Source organism: Eremothecium sinecaudum, chromosome III (genome assembly GCF_001548555.1).
Source record: "Eremothecium sinecaudum strain ATCC 58844 chromosome III, complete sequence".
Lineage (NCBI taxonomy): Eukaryota > Fungi > Ascomycota > Saccharomycetes > Saccharomycetales > Saccharomycetaceae > Eremothecium > Eremothecium sinecaudum.
Window position 1 is genome coordinate 526,479 of NC_030894.1, and position 17,880 is coordinate 544,358.

Genomic DNA, 17,880 nt, shown 5'->3' on the forward strand with positions numbered 1-17,880 from the left:
TTCATTTAATTCATTACGGTGTTGATATGTTACTTTCATGATTTGATTTACGTTCTTTATGTATGTGCTATTTTAATAGCTTATTGATCGATAACTATCAGTTCTTACCTTAAGATCCTACTCAGCTTGGCCATATCTTCGTTACCATCTAGTCTCAAATCCTTGATTAGGGAGTATGAGTGATTTTGGAAAGTCTGAAATTGTTTGACTAGATTGTTTTTTGCTAAGTTGAACCTTGATAATATGTCGTTTAAGTTATCGTGGGTATCTAAATTAAGCTGTATTAGAATCTCGTGAACGATTCTATTAAGGGACCCATAGGTTAGTACGACATCATACATCTGATCTAATAGAGTGATGATTGTCACTGGAAAGTACTGATTTGTAAACTTACCCACAGGTTTGTTGTTCTGGGCATCCAATAGCTTATGTTCTAATATACTGCCTAGGTATTCATCATGCAATGCGGCTAACTCATCAATATTATACTGCTTCAGATCAGAGTTTGACAAGGGCGCCAATGGGCGCTTTAGTTTTGATAAGAAATCCAGTCTTGGCCTCAGTATGCCATCTATTACCTTCGAACCATTCTTTAGGGATATTATGTTGAAGTTCTCCTGTGAATTATTCTCCTTCATCGATAGTTTTTTTTGGAATTCTCTGTACCTGGATTCTATGATATTTGTAAAACAGTATGTCTGTAGCTTTAAATTAAAATATTCAACTTGCTTCTTAAGCGCATTAATCATTGACATCTTCCTCATTATATCTCTGACTAAGGGAGACTTTCTGCGAATTCTCCTGAAATCTCTCATCAATGCTATGTTATTCAACCATTCCTCGTCAAAAAAGAAGCTGTTTTTCTTCATTTTCCACAAGAAGTTGAAGATACGAAGATACTCGGTTTTACTTCCCGTGCTGTTGGAACCCAAAACAACACCTAAGGGTGGGTCGATCAGATAATCTAATGTAAATACATCCCATCCAATTGAACCATGCCCTGATTCCAGCAAACGCGCATCCAATTTATTTATCAAGGCATTATTATCACTTTTGTTCAAGTAATTTCTTAACGACGATCTAGACACGGAATCTTGGAGACATTTGGTTAACTGGTAACTTTGAAGCTGCTCAACTGGTTCATCTAGAAAATAACAGGTATTTTTTATTATGCTATTAATAAAGTCTCCTCTTCCCATAAGTAAAATATCCTTTAGTATAGTAATTGTTTCGCGGTAGTACAGGCGATTTCGAAGAACATCATTTAGATACGCTGTAATTTCTAGGAATTGCTCATTAATCAACTCAAAAAATGCGTTAGAAATCGAGTACCTGGGAATAACTGAAAACTTTGCGTTATATTTCTTCGAGAATTCACTAGCCCACTCAATATCTTTGATATATTCTTCCAAATATATGTAACTTACTCCGACCGTGTATATTTGTTTTGCAACAGAGGGGTGAATAAAGCTGGGAATCCTATCTTTCAAGATCTTGAATTTCAAGGAATTTTTGTTCGAAGTAGTTTCGCGAGTAACAAAAAACTCATCTTTGGCACATTTCAACTGCCCACTAACTACCCAGTATACTAAATACTCCATGTAAAGATCAATTAACCTTGAAAAAACTTCACTAGCAAGTTCCTTTACAAGTGGATCGCCATGCTTCCGCAACAAATCAAATTCTGATATCAATTGGTCACCCCTAAATCCTTCAAATTTCTGTAAATACCTATAGTAAAACCGTAATATGAGTATTTGGGTGTAGATCTTTGTATATATTGACTTTGCCGTTTCATTCCCAATAGTGTTGGTAAGCCCGTTAACAACTCTACAGTATTCGCGTAACTTCTGCGACACCACGCTTAAGAAGTTTACTTTTAAGGGCGACAGCATCGATGATTTCAACTTCTCAACCCGATTGCTTAAGTATTGATACAATAGAGCAGCCTCGAATATAGAATGGAACACTCCACTTTCGCCATTTGGCGCATTGCATGGTATTGTAATGGTTTGATTGTTCACAGGAAATAAGCTAGATGTTGTAGCAAGTAAAGTATAAGAAATGTATTTCAAAACTTCTGCCTCAGATATCATGTTACTATAATAAGGATCTGAAAGGTGAGCCAATGGGGTAGTATTACCAGCATTTTTTTGCATACCACCACCATATAACGACGTTATCGCTGATCGCCGATCTGAGTATTTTTCAACATTCTCAAAAGATTCGGCATACAGACTTGGAGCTGCAGATGGTGATACTAACATATTATGGTGCTGTAAAGTATCAGTCGTCAGGTATGCAGAGTTTCGTTTCTTAAAAGGTGTTACATCCTTAGGCAAATAATTTAATACCGAAAGATATTTTTCAATTTGCTCCTTGCTGCTAAAAGTCTCTAGTACCTGGATAAAGGCTTCCAATTTAGACCAAAATGAATCATTTTTAGGTGAGCGTACCATCTCTGATTTGTAAAATTCCAATATTCGCGATGTTTGTTCCTTAGATCCGGAGGAGATAGCTTCCGCAATATCGTGTACAAAACGTTTCACCTGTATTTCGGAAACCCCTGGGGGTATCATATTCAGCACACATGGATATAAGCTTGCTACTAGATCCATGCCACTCTATCAATCGTTACTTTCTTGTTGTTCATCAACGAAGCTACGCGTATTCCATAGTTGAATGTTATTTAGTCTACTACAATCACAAAAAATGATGCCGTACATTATGACATAAAATTATGCTAGCTAGTACTTCAGATATTACAGAATATGTTATTGAACAACGGGGATAATAACCCTGATTATCTATTATAATCGCTTTTGTTCCTTTCAGTAATTAGATGTCAAGATTTCTGACTCCTTACTGAAAAATGATTTGCTTTGCTTCTCTGTGTAACCGCATTGTTCCATCGGAACCTTGTAATGAGAAAAATTGTAAAACTGTAACATAGCTCTCAATGCAATCTCATGTCCATAAGCATCATGCATCTCGCTTGAAACATCTTTTCCGGTGACCCAATTATCTACAAGTGATAGTTTTTCGTACAGGTAGACGCCTGAGATCAATTCTATATGTTCAGATTTCCAACGCTTATTCTTGAAAGGTGTCAGCTCCTTTACGAGTCTAAGAATTGGATGGTAGATATCGACATTGAATATTTGGTACAGTTTGTTGAAAAGGGAACCAATGGTCAGGGGCAATTCCTTTAAACGATAGGTCTTCTTGCCGACAACTTCAGATAATATTTCGAGCATGTAGACTTCAGCAGATACCATTTTCAAGTTTATGTCGGAATTTTGAGGAGTTTTATAGTTGTCATCGCAGGATTTGTATGATTCCTTGTATAGTGGGTTGAATTCGCTGCACTTCTTTATAAAAGAATGTGAGGAATTAGCCATTTTATTGTAAATTCTGTCCGTGTAATTATAGGTAAATTTGCTTAAAAGTGGAATGAACACGTCCGTAAGCTTAGAGTCATAGAGAAGCGACGAGAAGTGTTCAAATTTGAGAATGTGCGACAGCTTAAACCATTTTAGAATTGTGTATATTATAGCAGTAGAGGATCGGAGAAGAATTTCCTTTGCCCTGCTGATTTCCAATTGGGGACCTAATATGTCAAGAGACACATCATCGGCTAGTTCTGATAAGAAGTAGTCGTGATTATTCTGGTTTGATTCAATTGTTTGTAGCAGAACATATATCAGGGAGTTAAAACTTGGCAGACACTTTCTATAGTAATTTTCTACCCTGCGCATAGTTTCAATTTCTGGACCATCTTCTTTTCGAAGAAAATAGTCATATGGATCGTCCTTTGTTTCAGTCCCATCATTCCAACCACGTTCTTGAATCATGAATAATTTTCTTTCATGCCATAGTTGTTTCAAGGCAAGGCTAATTTCAACGTTATTAGATAAGATTTTTATTGCTTCCTGAACATTGTATGGGACTGAACCATTCTTATCTGACTTCTCCTTCCATCCAATTCGGTACTCTAGCTCGTCATCGTTATCCTCATCATCAGATGGGTACAATGAAGGGTAACTTATGTTTGTTTGGAATGACTTTCGTGCCTTTGGTGTATATGAAGACACCGGGGAGTTCGGAGGTGATGGTGCAGGTGTCGCAATGTGGACCTGCGGTTCTGGCAGTGCCTGCTTAATCGAACTTTGGGCTTTCGGTCTTGGAATTTCTAGAAATTGAGACAATGAATTTGGGTTATCAAAGAATTTTGGAATCTTCGACTCCAAAGACTTTGAAATAGGATATCTCGAGCTTATATCTACACGAAATGCCTCATAATCAAGTGGAGACACGGTCAATTTTTCGGGCGAATTCTCAAAGGTTTCGATCCCATGAAACGCATTTATAAAGTTCTCAACTGTCTTAAATTTCTCTTCATCCCCGAATTGCAAAACAAGCAACTTGAAGAGAAGCATAATCATATTCCTGATCCGCATACAAAGCCTACTATGCCATCTCCAGTGTTCGATATAGGTTGTTATAAACTCTATGACCTCCAAATCTTGTATAACGTGAATAGCTTCATCAACGGTTTCCTTTTCGAAGCTCGCTTCTTGTATGCATGTACAGGTGATGAAGTACAGGAGAGTGGATGAGAAAAACAAAAGTGAGTTGTATTGAGATAAATTGGTGCTCTTATCCCGACAGCACTCAGCATTATCTTTAAAAACTTTAATAATGACAGGTAAAGACTTCTTCGTAAGCATAATACAGTTCTTTCGTAGTCTAGTAATGTGTTCTTCCGGTCCATCCATTCTATCATAGTTGCCAAAGGAAATATAACATAGTGATAATAATGCAGAATAATCTAAGCTCAATGTCGAAATTTCATTGGAAAGCGTGTTAATACACTCCGCGCTGTAATCAGTGTCTTCTAAAAACTTGACTGAATCGAACCTGTCGTCAAAAGCGCTTTTCGTTTTACCCAGCATAGCATAATCCTTCAAATCAAACCATTCTGAAATTTCATACGGTAACGAGTAGAACGACTTTAATGACCATTCAAGTTTCGGCTTTGATATTGTGTGGAACTCAAGCCCGGACGAAATCTCCTGCGCGCGCTGGTCCAACTGCTTTTGATATTCTTCGTCAACAGGCAAATTCTCATCAACTGCTTCCTGTATATGGTCTCCCTTGGAGTATTTATATTTATTAGAACCAGAATTCATATTATTATTCGATGGTGTATTGTTAGGAAGATCAGAGAGTCCTGAGCATCCCGGAGATGGAGATATTGGCCCGTCAATCTCATCCACATTCGTAAACTCGTCATCATCATCCTCTCCAGCCCCACCAAGTTGCTCATATTCTTCCTCTTCTTGCCTGGAATCTTCTTTCAACTGGTAAGAAACTCCAGGCCCATTAGATCCACCGCCATTTGAACCTGGTAATCCTTGCTTTTCAAACGGTGAGTTCAATTGCAACTTCTTGTGTAAAATTATATCTAGGTCCTGTAATAATGAAGATTCCGCAGTTTCACTACTATCATGGTTAATTGCATCGCTACTATATTGGTACGATGTCTTCATCTGTTGATTCTTCTTAAGTAAGTCTTTCGTAGGTGACTTCAGTAAAGGAGAAGTCGGAACTTCTAAATCTGACATATCGCGCCTAAACCTCGCCTATAATATTAAACACTGCCAAAATATCACCTAACTATCATAAAATAGATACAAAATACCACTTTTTGGATGTACAAATCCGCAGTTCGTGTTCTTTAGTTACTGTCTATAATAAGAATTCAAAAGGCGAATTTATTGCCACTTTAAAAAACATGTAAAAGAGAATTTGTAAGGACACATAAAGCATCAAGTAAGTCCAAAGGCCAAGTGGCAATTGAAATTGGTGGCACTAAGACTATACAAGGATATCTTTCGATGAGTTTCAGCTTAGAACAGGTTGTTGGTTTCAAGATTAAAGTAACAAATGTGTTGGATAACGTGACGCATGGTAAAATATACGCCTATGACTCTGTAAATAACACATTAACCCTGGTTAGCAATAAGCGAAACCAAAATCCGACTTTTGATATCATTAAGACCTCATTCATTAAGCAAATAGAAGTTTGTGGAGATCGTCCTGCTAGCCTTGGTTTTAAGAGAGATGCTATTAAACCAACTCATGTAAACATTAAAAGGGTTACAGATACTTTAAAAGATAAGATAGCAGAAGCTAGGAAGAAGGAAGAATTAATAGGTAAGGGAACAACTCCTGAAGGTCAGCTGGTTTTCGATAGTGTACATAAGACTGTATCGGACACCAGATGGCAGGGTAAATCGATTATTGTGTTAGATGAGCTTGAAATAACGCCTCCTTATACGTTGGCAGACATTAAAAGTATAAATAATAAGGAAGCTCATTCAAAAGGACTGGTTTCGATGATTGTGGACAATACGTGGAAGAAGATAGAGGCTCAGAAGAAAGGTGGCTGATAATTTGTGCGCAAATATGTAGTGCTTTATGTGCGTGATATCTATATCGAATATTTAGTTGCATGTTCAAGACAACAAAATTAAATTCCAGTATTGTGATGATTGCTAGTTTCCGGCTTCGGTTGTAGCTTGATTGCTTTCGGAGCATATATTCCAATGTAAAGTCAAGGAGTCAAACAACCTGAGACCTTTATTCATTGTGCCTTTGGCGCCGTCTAGGTCTTCCCACTTGATAGTAAATGAAGGCTGACCAATCGAAGAGCCTATTTCAGCTTGCAACTCGTCAATCATAAAGCTAGTTGATGATAGGCTCCTGCTACAGGAGACTGTTTCCCAGAATAAATTGAGCCAGCAGTACGCCGTAGAAGTCAACTTCGTGACGCTGTTTATAAATTCAGTAGTTCTGGACCTGAGACCGAAGGAAATTCTCATGTCCGAGGTATCAATTATAGTATTAGGGGTTACAATACATTTGCCATCGATGTAATTCACTATTTCTTCGTCATCGTCACATTCGATACAGAATAAATCGATAAGTCCGTCGTTTCCTGGGGTATATTTCTGGATTTTGATCTCAATAATGCATGCTGCGCCTATTATATCTCTTGTAATAGTGCCTAGCGCGTTCGTAAACTCCAAAGACGTTATAGTAAATGCACTTTTCTTTAACTGCTCTATTATCTGGGGTCTCTGAGTTGCATCATAGCAAATAAATGTCTCATGGTATCTCAAGTACCTCAATTGTGAGTATATGGTGACACCGCGGCTGATGCCCGGCTTAAATCTGGTACTCATGAATAAGTGACAAGACTCGATCATCGGGATTTGTCTATATTTCATTAGATAAGCAATTGTAACTGTTCCGGATCTTCCCTTCCCCATCTTGCAGTGTATCACAGCCACTCTCGCACTATCCAAGCTTAGGTAGTCGTGTATTTCATCCACTATCTCCTGTAATAGCGTGAAAGGCGGAGGAAAGTGGTCGAGCCAGCCTCTTCTAACCACTAGATCGCGTCTGTGCCGCTTTTTAGCCACCGGAGCACTAAGTGGAGTCGCAAATGACTTATCCATCCCAAACGGAATACTGTGCTTTAACAGCGTAAGCGACTGCAACGTGGTAGGATTTGACCGAGAACGAAACGAATCTGCAGAAGATTTGAGTGGTACACCGTCAATTAAAGCCTCTATATCTTCGTCAGTATAATCCGCATCACACACCTCAACTTTTAGGTTAAAGATCTTCCAATTGCCTACTCCGTGGTGGAAATTTAAGAACACCACTAGGTCTTTTAAGCTATTTCTGTAGAACATTCGGGGGTATTTAGTCACAGGATATGAACATACTATCAACTTGTTGCTGATATAAGTCAAATCTAAAACAAGCCCAAGGCTATTCTTATGGCGATTCACAGGAGTAGAATAGATAGACTTGATAATATTTTCAGGTGTGAACTTTGGTAAGGACATTTGACTAAGCACTGCTGTATTAAAACCAAAATATCTTGCCAAGCGGTTGTTGTTAAGAATCTAACGAGCGTAACACAGAAAGTAGACGATCTTGAGAGATGGCGAGAACTTTTGTGAGGTAGATATCAGTGAAGCGTATTTGCGACAATAAATTGGCGATCTGACGTTCCCATAGCGACACCTAGACGTCAAACGAAATCGCTATAACTTACGATAACTATCGATAACAAAAGGAGTCTATTACTGTATCTAAGAGTTTCGTTAATGATACAGTTATATCATCGTCATCATTCATAACGTCCTTTATTTCGTTGGCGCATAATTTCCCTTCAACGTCTCCATTTTCAAACAAGTGTTTGTGATAGTGTTTATAAGATTTGTAGACAAATTCATCAAAGTAGAATGGAGGATCAACCCAAAAAGATTCAGAAGTCGTATAGCCCTCCCTTGCTGCTCTCCGTGACTTCAGTATTTCGTAGGGGACTCGGATTAGAATTTTGGTGTCAAATTCAGATTTCAGAGAATCATCATGGAAAAGGAGAAAGCCGTCTACAAAAACGATTTGAAAGGCCTCTAGATTAATCTTGCTGCGATACTTTGCTTTTAGTTCGCCTATATATTCGTCGGGTAGCCCGAATTTGGAGATATCATCAACGTTCTTGTTATGCATTAGTCTTATCGTTGGCGATCCTGTCGCCTTAATGGACTGTAGTTCGGATTGGAAAGCATCCATCTGTAGAGCCTCTGGTATTTCCCAGTTTAACACTTGGAATTGGTCGTCGTATGGGATTTGATCGTCTACCTTGTAAAAGTCATCTTGGTATACTAAAGCGGCTCCGAGGACTTCGGCCGCCAGCTCTGCCAAGGATGTCTTCCCAGAGGACGAGCAACCGCTGATGGAAACTAGTACCACGCTTTTATCAGGCATAATGCAGCAATTGTGACATTGTAAAGTATCTCGTGCTGTTGCAGAACGCGCCTTCATTTTCATTTATGGTAAAAAGTAAAAATCAAGCATGAATTCTTGCTTCACAACTTACACCAAACTCGGTATAATATTGCTAATATAATCGGTCTGCCAAGAATGTCTGAGTTTATAAACGAAGCTCCTACTGTTCTGGATGATTCCCAGCTTCCCACGCGTTTTGAAGACTCCTGCGATGTCTTGAACTCTCATGTTAGTAAGATTACGTTGGCAAGGAAGAAACAGCTACAAACGTTCGGTACGGCGAACTCACAGGCGATACAAGATTTAGAACTGCTGGATAGGCTCATTTCTATCACATCGCCGCCAGATTCCAAAGTCCCAGACCTGACTTCCGACATTGATACGCTAGACTCTGAAAGTATAAAAGACTCTGCAGAAGCTGCCGACCCCGTGGATTCTCAGGAAATATATGATTTGATTGCACACATTAGTGATCCAGAGCACCCACTGAGCTTGGGACAACTTGCAGTTGTGAATCTACCAGATATTGAGGTATTTGATGATGGAAACCCAGGCACTATTGCTGAGGTTCTAGTGAAAATAACACCTACTATTGCGCACTGTTCCCTAGCTACGTTAATTGGTCTTGGTATAAGAGTAAGATTAGAGAGAAGTCTAATGCCCCGGTATCGGGTTACAATTCTACTGAAGGAAGGCAGTCATCAGAGCGAAAATCAGGTTAACAAGCAGCTCAATGACAAGGAGCGTGTAGCAGCCGCTTGTGAAAACGAGCAGCTGGTAGAAGTTGTTTCTAAGATGTTAAGCACCTGCAGGTAAAGAGTAACTAATGGTATTAGTAGTAGTGCCCCAAACTTCCTTGATGACTGTCTCGGATTCCAGCAGTTTCCTCGTTAATAATGATTTGTAATGTATCAGAAAGCTCATCTATATAATAAACTCAATCCAATTAATTCGATACTTAGGGCAGCAATTGCGTCTTAGAGCACTTTCAGCATATTTATCCAATGGGTCTATTCGTCCCGCAATCCAGCCTTCCTCATTTGAAGGAATACGAGTATGTTTAACCTATTAAACAGCATTTATTTTAAGATCGAACGCCAGATATTAACTGAGTCGTAGGTATCAAAGTGAGGATCATTCATTGGTCTCACGTTATATTTTGAAACCTTATTGGCAGCAATTTGTTAAATTTTTTCCACTATGGATGGCCCCTAATATGGTGACCCTACTAGGGTTTGGTTTTATGGTCTTTAGTTTGTGCATTGTCCTCCTTTGGAATCCGAGTCTCGAAGAAGATACACCAAGATGGACCTATTTTACCTACGCGATTTGTTTATTTTTATATCAAACTTTTGATGCATGTGACGGAGCACATGCACGTAGGACTGGACAATCCGGGCCTTTAGGAGAATTATTTGACCATTGTATTGATTCGGTAAACACGACTCTTTCAGTGTTTATTTATTCCTCAACTATAAAGTGTGGCTATAAATTCATTACGGTCCTTATCCAATTTGTACTATTGACAAACTTCTATTTGAGTACTTGGGAAGAGTACCACACTCACAAATTGTATTTGAGTCAATTCAACGGGCCTGTGGAAGGAATTCTTGTGATTTGTGCGTTTTATATTGCCACTGGAATTTTGGGTCCTGCTGTTTGGCACACCAAACTTATACATTTCAATCTATTCGGCAAAGAAGGTATCGATGGAATTGATGTTGCGAATGGTATAAGTTTCTTGGCATTGATATTCAATATTGATTCTGCATGGAGAAACGTGCTGAATTACTACCATGAGAAGTACGGAACGTCTCCAGTCGGTAATAAACATATTAAAAGCGCTCTCTATGGATTGGTACCCTTTTTCGGCTTCTTCGCTTCAGTATTTGCGGTTTCGGTGCTTGAGCCATCATTTATTTCGTTTCCATTTATCTTAACTAATGGGTTAGCCATGGCGTTCATGGTAGGCAGGATTATTGTTGCTCATTTGACGAAGCAGGAATTTCCTACGAAAAATGCTCCATTATTCATCCCTTCTGCCTTGTTGCTATTGAAGTACTTAGTTGCAGACATATTGGGTCATAACTCAGAAAAGACGATTTGGGCACTACAGTGGTTTGGTTTTGGATTAGCCGCTGGTATTCACGCCATGTTCGTCACTGAGGTGATCTACGAATTTACAACCTACTTGGATATCTATGCGTTGACCATCAAGCACCGCAAGAAAGCTTAGTCGTATTTTATAAAGCGTGTACACGCGAGTAACACATTGTTCATAAAAACTACATGAGCGAATTAGGATTGATCCTTTAATCATTTGCGTTATATACAGGGGAACTTAGCTTATATATTAGGCCCTTGGGCCAATCAATCAACCTCAATTTTATAGAGCTGCAGGAGCCGCTGCTGTGTCGCCCGAAGCCAAAATGTCATTAGCATCTTTTTGTAAGTCGAAACTCTTCTCCATTTCAATCAACTGTTGCTCAGCAAGAATAGATAACGACAAAGGAACACCTAAAAGCAAGGCAGAAGTAGTTACCATCCACAAGAGATTACCGCCCTTAGAGAAAATTCCATGGAATATAGAAGAAGTCATGTTGTAAGCGGATTTTAGAGCGCTCATTTGTTGTGGTGGAATAATATCCTTCAATGCAACAATTCTATCGTAAAGGGTTTCGTTTTCACCATAGTAGTCTTCCCCATCACTGGAGTAGTCTTCTTCATCAGAGCTTTCTTCAGCCTTTTCAGAGCCAAAAGGTTGAGGGTTGATAGGTTTTTGGCCTAAGTTTTGAGAGTCTTCGGTAATTTCTGTTAGCTCCACCATTTTGAATCTTTAATACCGTTTTATTTTGCAACTATTATATCGTGAAGCAAAGTTGGATTAACTTACTTAGTGTTACCTTTTGATTCTTGAAGCGTATAATCTTAATCCCTGGAAAATTTTTAATATACGTAGATAGTGATTTCACTCGATTTCTTAATATGAACTATATTGTACAACATTTATTATATACTTTAGAAGTGAGACTAGCGTTTACTAGTCTTCTTGTGCTTCTTCAATGCATTCATTTCTTCTTTGTAAATATCTTCAGCTTTTTCTTGCTTTCTCTTTTTCTTGGATTTAACACTGATTGTACCATTAGTCTTGGCAGCTTTCTCTAACTGAGATTGGGACTCGGCCCATTCTTCGTCATCTTGGTCAATAGCGTACTTATTCAGATTGAGTGAGTTAATCAATTCCTTTTGCTTTAACCTCATGGCTTTAGTTGCTTCATTCCCAGCTTCTTCAAGATCGTCATTCATCTGGTCCAAAGCTTCTGCCGCGTCATATTCTCTAGTATTGTCACCCAATTCAGATAATTGGTTGTTGTTGACCTCTGGCATTGCGTCTTCTATCGAGGAACTCAATAAGCTGCGGAAATAGCTTGAGAATTTTCTGATAACTTTGGCGAACATAGCAATGGTCTGGTTTGAAGGTAGGTTCAACTCGTTTCCAATGTCGGTAATGCTCTTGTGTTGCAAACCAATAGCAAGTAGAATAGATGCCTGTACACTAGAGAGCGTTAGATTGCCTCCTAGCCTACCACTAAAGTAAAGAAGAGCCAACACGGGTAGTAGATCAACAATCACGTGGTAATCAAGCAGGTTGTTGGAATAGCTATCTATTCTCTTCAAGTCGTAAGGTGAAAGCATCTCGTACAACCTTTCCCGATTTAATTCAACAGGTTGGTATTCTACTTTCTCCTGGCTGTCGGGAAGCAGTTTCTCGGCGCTCTTAGTGCTCTCTATGATGTTTAGTGCTTGAACGGCGGAAAACTTGCTAAAATCATAAGATAGTAATGACAAGAACCGCTTGTGAAAATCCTTAGCAAATGCTACAAGCCATTTGGAGTTACGGCCTTCCAAGACGTGCAACATCACACATGTGTGCTCACCAGTCAAATCATTGGCCGTTTGACGCAAGTACACTGGAACAAAATTGTTCCTCTTCCAGAATTTGTGCAATGAACTGGTTAGCCCATATGATACACCTAGGTAGTGCAAGTAATGTGGTGGTTGGTCAGAAAGCTTTAGTAACAAAGGTGGTAGAGTTTTTGAATCTCTTAACTTAATTTCGTCCTTTAGAAGGTTAGAATTCAACAACTCCTTATCACTAATCCTCTTGATGCTATAGTCAACTGGCTTAGTATCCTCTGATAAGTCAGTAAACTTCTGTTCGTAATAGTCTCTCAACAATTCAATAGCACGGGAACCATATCCCATAGAAGCGTACTCTGGGTTAGTAGCAATTCTAACAATACGAGCACCACTCAAACCAGCAAACTCCTCGTCCTGGAATTGCTGTGAAACCAACCATGGGATCAAGTCACCACCAGCTCTTTGTCCTCTAGATAGAGACTTTCTAACCGAATCTTTAGAAATCTCACCTTCCAAAGCAACTTGAACGACAACTAAAGGATCGGGGATTCTGCCACCATCTTTAGCATCAATAGGAGGCAACAAAACAAACAATTGGTGGGCAGGTGCATCACTCATTAACTGTAAATCATTGGGAGAATTTTTGTAATGTGATGCAACATACAAACTCATCATCTTTTCCAAGAAGCTCTCAGAAACAGGATGATATGAAAACAATGTGTCCCTGTTCACAATAAAAAGATTACATTGTGATGGATGAGGGGTACCTCTGGTTGCAAACCTGGAGTTCTTTATTAAAGTCACATCTAAGCATAAAAGTTTGTTCAACCATTTTTCAACTGGATCGCCTGGAGCGTATCTAATTGGCTCATCCAAAACAACTTCCCGAAGTGTACGACCGCTGCTCTGCGCATCAAGTGGCTTATTGTCTCTAGAAGCCAATGCAGTCTCGGATCCTTCACGCCCATTACCAGTTGTTTGTTGACGCAATTGCTGGATCAATTTTAAGGATAAGGATCTACCAGTACCTTCGTAACCATTGATCGTTGAGGCCATAAAAACCAAATAAGGACCTAGTAGTTTTTTTACTATAGGTAGAGGAATAGCAGCTGCTTCATCAATTACAACCAGTTCGGCCTGTCCTAGAACATGTGAATCACTTGGGTCAATGTATTGGATGGTTTGCCTGTGGTCCCTTTTGATGTCAACTCTAACAATAGCCTTATTGAATGCAGGATTAGTAGATTGTATTATGTCGTAGTCAATATGCTCCTGGAATCCTAGTGCATCAAAACCTTTGAAAATGAATTCAAATAATGTCCTCAAATTTTCTGGTGAAGGTGAGGTAACAAAAATGTTAGAATAACCATGCGATACTGCAGCTGCAATCGCAATACCCAAAGCAGCAGATTTACCTCTACCTCTGCCAGCTGTCAATGTGACAGTAGAGTTTAGCGTTTTTTCTGAGATGGCATCGATAAAAGTTAAAATAGCCTGCGCTTGATTGACAGTCTTTGACATGTCAATTAAAGCACCAGCAGGTTGCACATCTTTCAAAGATTCCTTAAGCTCAATTAGTTCCTGTTGCTTTGGTGTTAACTCATCGTCATCCTTAGGAACCAATGGCTTGACGTTTTTACCACCAGATATAGGAAGAACATTCAATTCGTCATCTACTACCAAACAGTTCTCATTCGATCCCAAAGATAAAATAAACCGTTCGTTGAAACGAGCAACAACATCGTTATGTGCTTCTGTTCTGTATCTACTATGTATATCCATAGGAATTGTGTAAAGTTGCTTCAAAGACTTCATGGACTTAAGCATTATCACAATCAGCCCACCACCTTCAACAGTTTCAATTGTCCTAGCAAGCAAGTTTGGAGTCAGAGCCTCAAAATCCTGGAGAATACACATACCATAGGTATTACCCAAAATCTTCTCGGTCTCCTTATAGTAGCAGTATCTGATCTTCTGGTTCGAAATAAAGGTTTCAAACGGATCTTGCTCGTTCACTTCTCTAGTGCCTCTCTTGATCTCCTTCTTGATTTTCGCTTCTCTCTTCTTTCTGTGGGATGTAAAACCTTCAAGTTTCTTCTTATACGCCCAAAGCACAGATTTGTTCATCTTCAGGTCCGCACTCATCATCAAGTAGTGCAGGTTAGGCAGCTGGTTCCTGGCCTTGTCACCAACTATGATGAAAAACGATCTTTGCTTCGTCTGTGCACCATTCCGCACTAGTGCAGGTATACGTGAGTCTATAGCCTTCTTCACCATCGTAGCAGTCGTTTATGCCTTGTTCACCTCTATACAGCTCGTCGCTTATACACTGCTATAAAGCTCATCGCATGCTTCAAATTTTTCAGCAAAAGAAACGTGACCTAAAAATTCACCTCCCTTTGCACGGCTAACGTCACGTGTTTTCACGTGACGTCCCGCCTGCGGTTCCTCCCATTGTATAAGGCTATATGTGCGGCTCAGGGCGATCACATTGGATAGCAACAATAACCCTCTATACGTCATTTGGTAGCTATACTTTTCAAGATGGTGCTAAAGATTACAATTTGGTAATCTGCAAGTTCGCTGCAACCTATAGCGCTGTAAGTCCACCACGCAGGTCCAGCACCGCAAATATGTAGGCCTGCATAACTAATTCAGGCTACGTTCGGCAAGGTCACTTACAGTGATCGGACCAATCGCCCGGTGGAGCTACCGTAGAAAGTGATTACAGTCATATTGTATTACTTCTTTAGGATATTAACCGACGGCTTTCCGGTGATCACCTTGGGCGGTTAAAATGACGCGAGAGAACAATCAACAGATCATCGTGAAGTTCATCTTCACCCACCACAATAACGGACAAAATTCAAAACTTTAAACTCTTTACACAAATACCTGTTGTTAAGTAAATGCCAATACCACAAAAAAATAGCAACTCAAAGGATGGAAGGTAGACGAACTATATCGACTGAGAACAATGATAAGAGCCAAGAGATACAAACTTTCCAAAATGATGACGGTACTGTAAGTAGCTATTTCGATAAAAGGAAAGTAAGGATCGCTCCTAGATCTACTTTACAGTTTAAAATCGGTCCTTCCTTCACTCCAAAAGTTGAATATAATGTGGTTAAGGATCTGAGAACAGGTAAGAGAGTTGAATTTGAAATTAAACCAAGGATTGATAGAGGTTTTGATTTTATTGAAAATGAGTGGATCGGCTATAAGAGAAATTATTTTACTGTTGTAAGTGCGTTTGATACTCCGACCATGTCTTTAGATCAATTTCTTCAGGGCAGTTATGAAATCCGGCCAGATAATAGTCATAGTAGATTAAAGGTGAAATACTTTGCGGTTAAGCTTGTGGCTAAATGTATTGAGGACCAGTCACAGATTAATCTCGTCCAGCATACGGCGAAACGTGATAAAGGACCACAATTTGCGCCGCCCATCCACCCGTTGGTACCAGCGCCATTACCGAATCATCAGATGATTAGGGAGGCATCTAATGTGAGAAATGAATCTAAAATGAAGAAGTTTGATCATGATTTTTTCCTTCATAGAGATCGTATTGTTCAGGATTTCGACGACGGTTGTATTATTTATACTTATCCAAATGACACCATAAAGAAGGTAGCTAGGTATGAAAGGATCCAATTTGCATCTTCTATAACTGTGAAAAAGCCAACGCAGCAAAGCAAGCATTTTGTCCTACAGTTGGTATTGGGTTGTTGTATTGACGGAAACCACATAAATAGAGACAACAACAGCCCGTACTACAACTTGGATACGTACGACCAAGATGCGGACACCACTTTCATTCCTATCTTAATGAAGCAAACCCCAGCATTGATTATAAGGGGAAGATCTCCTTCTAACTACCCCCAGCAGATTAAAACTTTGGCGACCAAAGAGGAAACGATTATTGTTGAAACAAGCAATAGTAATGTGCTTGCCGAGCCCAAGGTTGCTAAAAGAGGCAGGAAAAGGAAGGAGTACACTGAAGATGATGATGAAGATGAAGATGAATATGATGAGCCGGTTATCAGCGAATTAAACGGTAACAAGAGAGTTCAAAAATACGACAGGATCTCGAATCCCAAGGAGAAACCAGAAGAACAGTTGACGTACATTGAGGGCGTAAAAAGGAAAATCGTGCCCCTCGTCCTGCAGAGTTCCTTGACCGCAAGGGATTTAGAGTTATTGCCCAAAACTTCTATGTTATCCGCCCTCCACAATAGCTTGGAAGCTGATACCACTCCCTCATTCCATCTCTCTCCACTGAACGATTATGATGTGGAACTTCTGTCAATCCAGTATGATCCATTTAATCTTGAAAACCAAGCTTACGATCAGCACTTATTAACGGACGGCATACTTTTAGGTCCACTAGAGAATAGAAAACGCAAATTGTCTAACAAGTCTAGTATTTCCTTGCTTTCTGAAACTAAAGTCAAGATATCTAAGAAAACGACAACTGCAGTCGCAACCACAATGACTGCTACATCGCATTCGAGTACTAGTAATGTTAGCTTTTCTACTTTTCACAGCTTTGGTCCAGGTTCTAGAGATTTTCAGCAACACAACGCTACGGTGACCAACAATTTCCTTATCAAGCACATATCTCCGTCCCAGCATCCTCAATGTAACGAAGACATCCCTAGATCTACACCACACGTTAATAATCCCATGGATATCTCATTTTGTTTGAACATTGAAGAAACGCCTGCTTCAAGGCAAAGGCCATTTTCGGGCAAACGAGGTATTGTAACGGCCGGAGGAAATAGCAAACCGTCAGAGCTTTTAAATTCTAGCGATCTGCTTGATGAACCCAGTTTCTTTCGCCACTAGTTATTAGCTGCACCATCTTACACTAAGTATATTATGTACCTATGTACGTTTTGTATGGTGGTATACTATAATATTATCCTCTGCATGTATTTGCAAGCGCCCTTGAAATATTAACATAGAGAAAAAAAGCCAAAAAATTAAGCCGAAGCAACTTGCGAATTCTGTGGATCGAACACAGGACCTTCAGATCTTCAGTCTGACGCTCTCCCGACTGAGCTAAATCCGCAACTGTTGTCTTTA

The 17,880-nt window shown here is 39.5% G+C and overlaps 10 protein-coding genes and 1 non-coding gene across 11 annotated transcripts; 4 read left to right on the forward strand and 7 right to left on the reverse strand.

Moving 5' to 3' along the window:
- Positions 1 to 104: 104 nt before the first annotated feature.
- Positions 105 to 2,618, reverse strand: SPC98 (Spc98p; the record flags this gene model as incomplete). Its single annotated transcript, XM_018131391.1, has 1 exon — positions 105 to 2,618. The coding sequence occupies one exon, from the start codon at positions 2,616 to 2,618 to the stop codon at positions 105 to 107; it is 2,514 nt and encodes an 837-aa protein (XP_017986721.1).
- A 213-nt stretch (positions 2,619 to 2,831) lies between these two features.
- On the reverse strand, positions 2,832 to 5,627 carry FAR11 (Far11p; the record flags this gene model as incomplete). Its single annotated transcript, XM_018131390.1, has 1 exon — positions 2,832 to 5,627. The coding sequence occupies one exon, from the start codon at positions 5,625 to 5,627 to the stop codon at positions 2,832 to 2,834; it is 2,796 nt and encodes a 931-aa protein (XP_017986722.1).
- A 273-nt stretch (positions 5,628 to 5,900) lies between these two features.
- On the forward strand, positions 5,901 to 6,455 carry LSM12 (Lsm12p; the record flags this gene model as incomplete). The annotated part of the gene is made up of 1 exon (XM_018131389.1): positions 5,901 to 6,455. One exon carries the CDS (start codon positions 5,901 to 5,903, stop codon positions 6,453 to 6,455), a length of 555 nt encoding a protein of 184 aa, XP_017986723.1.
- A 105-nt stretch (positions 6,456 to 6,560) lies between these two features.
- Positions 6,561 to 7,922, reverse strand: TEP1 (putative phosphatidylinositol-3,4,5-trisphosphate 3-phosphatase; the record flags this gene model as incomplete). Its single annotated transcript, XM_018131388.1, has 1 exon — positions 6,561 to 7,922. The coding sequence occupies one exon, from the start codon at positions 7,920 to 7,922 to the stop codon at positions 6,561 to 6,563; it is 1,362 nt and encodes a 453-aa protein (XP_017986724.1).
- Positions 7,923 to 8,139: 217 nt separating this feature from the next.
- On the reverse strand, positions 8,140 to 8,913 carry NRK1 (ribosylnicotinamide kinase; the record flags this gene model as incomplete). Its single annotated transcript, XM_018131387.1, has 1 exon — positions 8,140 to 8,913. One exon carries the CDS (start codon positions 8,911 to 8,913, stop codon positions 8,140 to 8,142), a length of 774 nt encoding a protein of 257 aa, XP_017986725.1.
- Positions 8,914 to 9,006: 93 nt separating this feature from the next.
- CIA2 (iron-sulfur cluster assembly protein CIA2) lies at positions 9,007 to 9,687 on the forward strand (the record flags this gene model as incomplete). Its single annotated transcript, XM_018131386.1, has 1 exon — positions 9,007 to 9,687. One exon carries the CDS (start codon positions 9,007 to 9,009, stop codon positions 9,685 to 9,687), a length of 681 nt encoding a protein of 226 aa, XP_017986726.1.
- Positions 9,688 to 9,875: 188 nt separating this feature from the next.
- Positions 9,876 to 11,107, forward strand: CPT1 (diacylglycerol cholinephosphotransferase; the record flags this gene model as incomplete). The annotated part of the gene is made up of 2 exons (XM_018131385.1): positions 9,876 to 9,925; positions 9,991 to 11,107. 2 exons carry the CDS (start codon positions 9,876 to 9,878, stop codon positions 11,105 to 11,107), a joined length of 1,167 nt encoding a protein of 388 aa, XP_017986727.1.
- A 150-nt stretch (positions 11,108 to 11,257) lies between these two features.
- On the reverse strand, positions 11,258 to 11,698 carry TOM22 (Tom22p; the record flags this gene model as incomplete). The annotated part of the gene is made up of 1 exon (XM_018131384.1): positions 11,258 to 11,698. One exon carries the CDS (start codon positions 11,696 to 11,698, stop codon positions 11,258 to 11,260), a length of 441 nt encoding a protein of 146 aa, XP_017986728.1.
- A 203-nt stretch (positions 11,699 to 11,901) lies between these two features.
- On the reverse strand, positions 11,902 to 15,069 carry KRE33 (ribosome biosynthesis protein KRE33; the record flags this gene model as incomplete). Its single annotated transcript, XM_018131383.1, has 1 exon — positions 11,902 to 15,069. One exon carries the CDS (start codon positions 15,067 to 15,069, stop codon positions 11,902 to 11,904), a length of 3,168 nt encoding a protein of 1,055 aa, XP_017986729.1.
- Positions 15,070 to 15,735: 666 nt separating this feature from the next.
- Positions 15,736 to 17,640, forward strand: NDT80 (transcription factor NDT80; the record flags this gene model as incomplete). Its single annotated transcript, XM_018131382.1, has 1 exon — positions 15,736 to 17,640. One exon carries the CDS (start codon positions 15,736 to 15,738, stop codon positions 17,638 to 17,640), a length of 1,905 nt encoding a protein of 634 aa, XP_017986730.1.
- Positions 17,641 to 17,793: 153 nt separating this feature from the next.
- Positions 17,794 to 17,866, reverse strand: AW171_hschr31585. Its single transcript has one exon. It is a non-coding gene; the product is annotated as a tRNA-Phe (tRNA).
- Between the last annotated feature and the right edge of the window lie 14 nt (positions 17,867 to 17,880).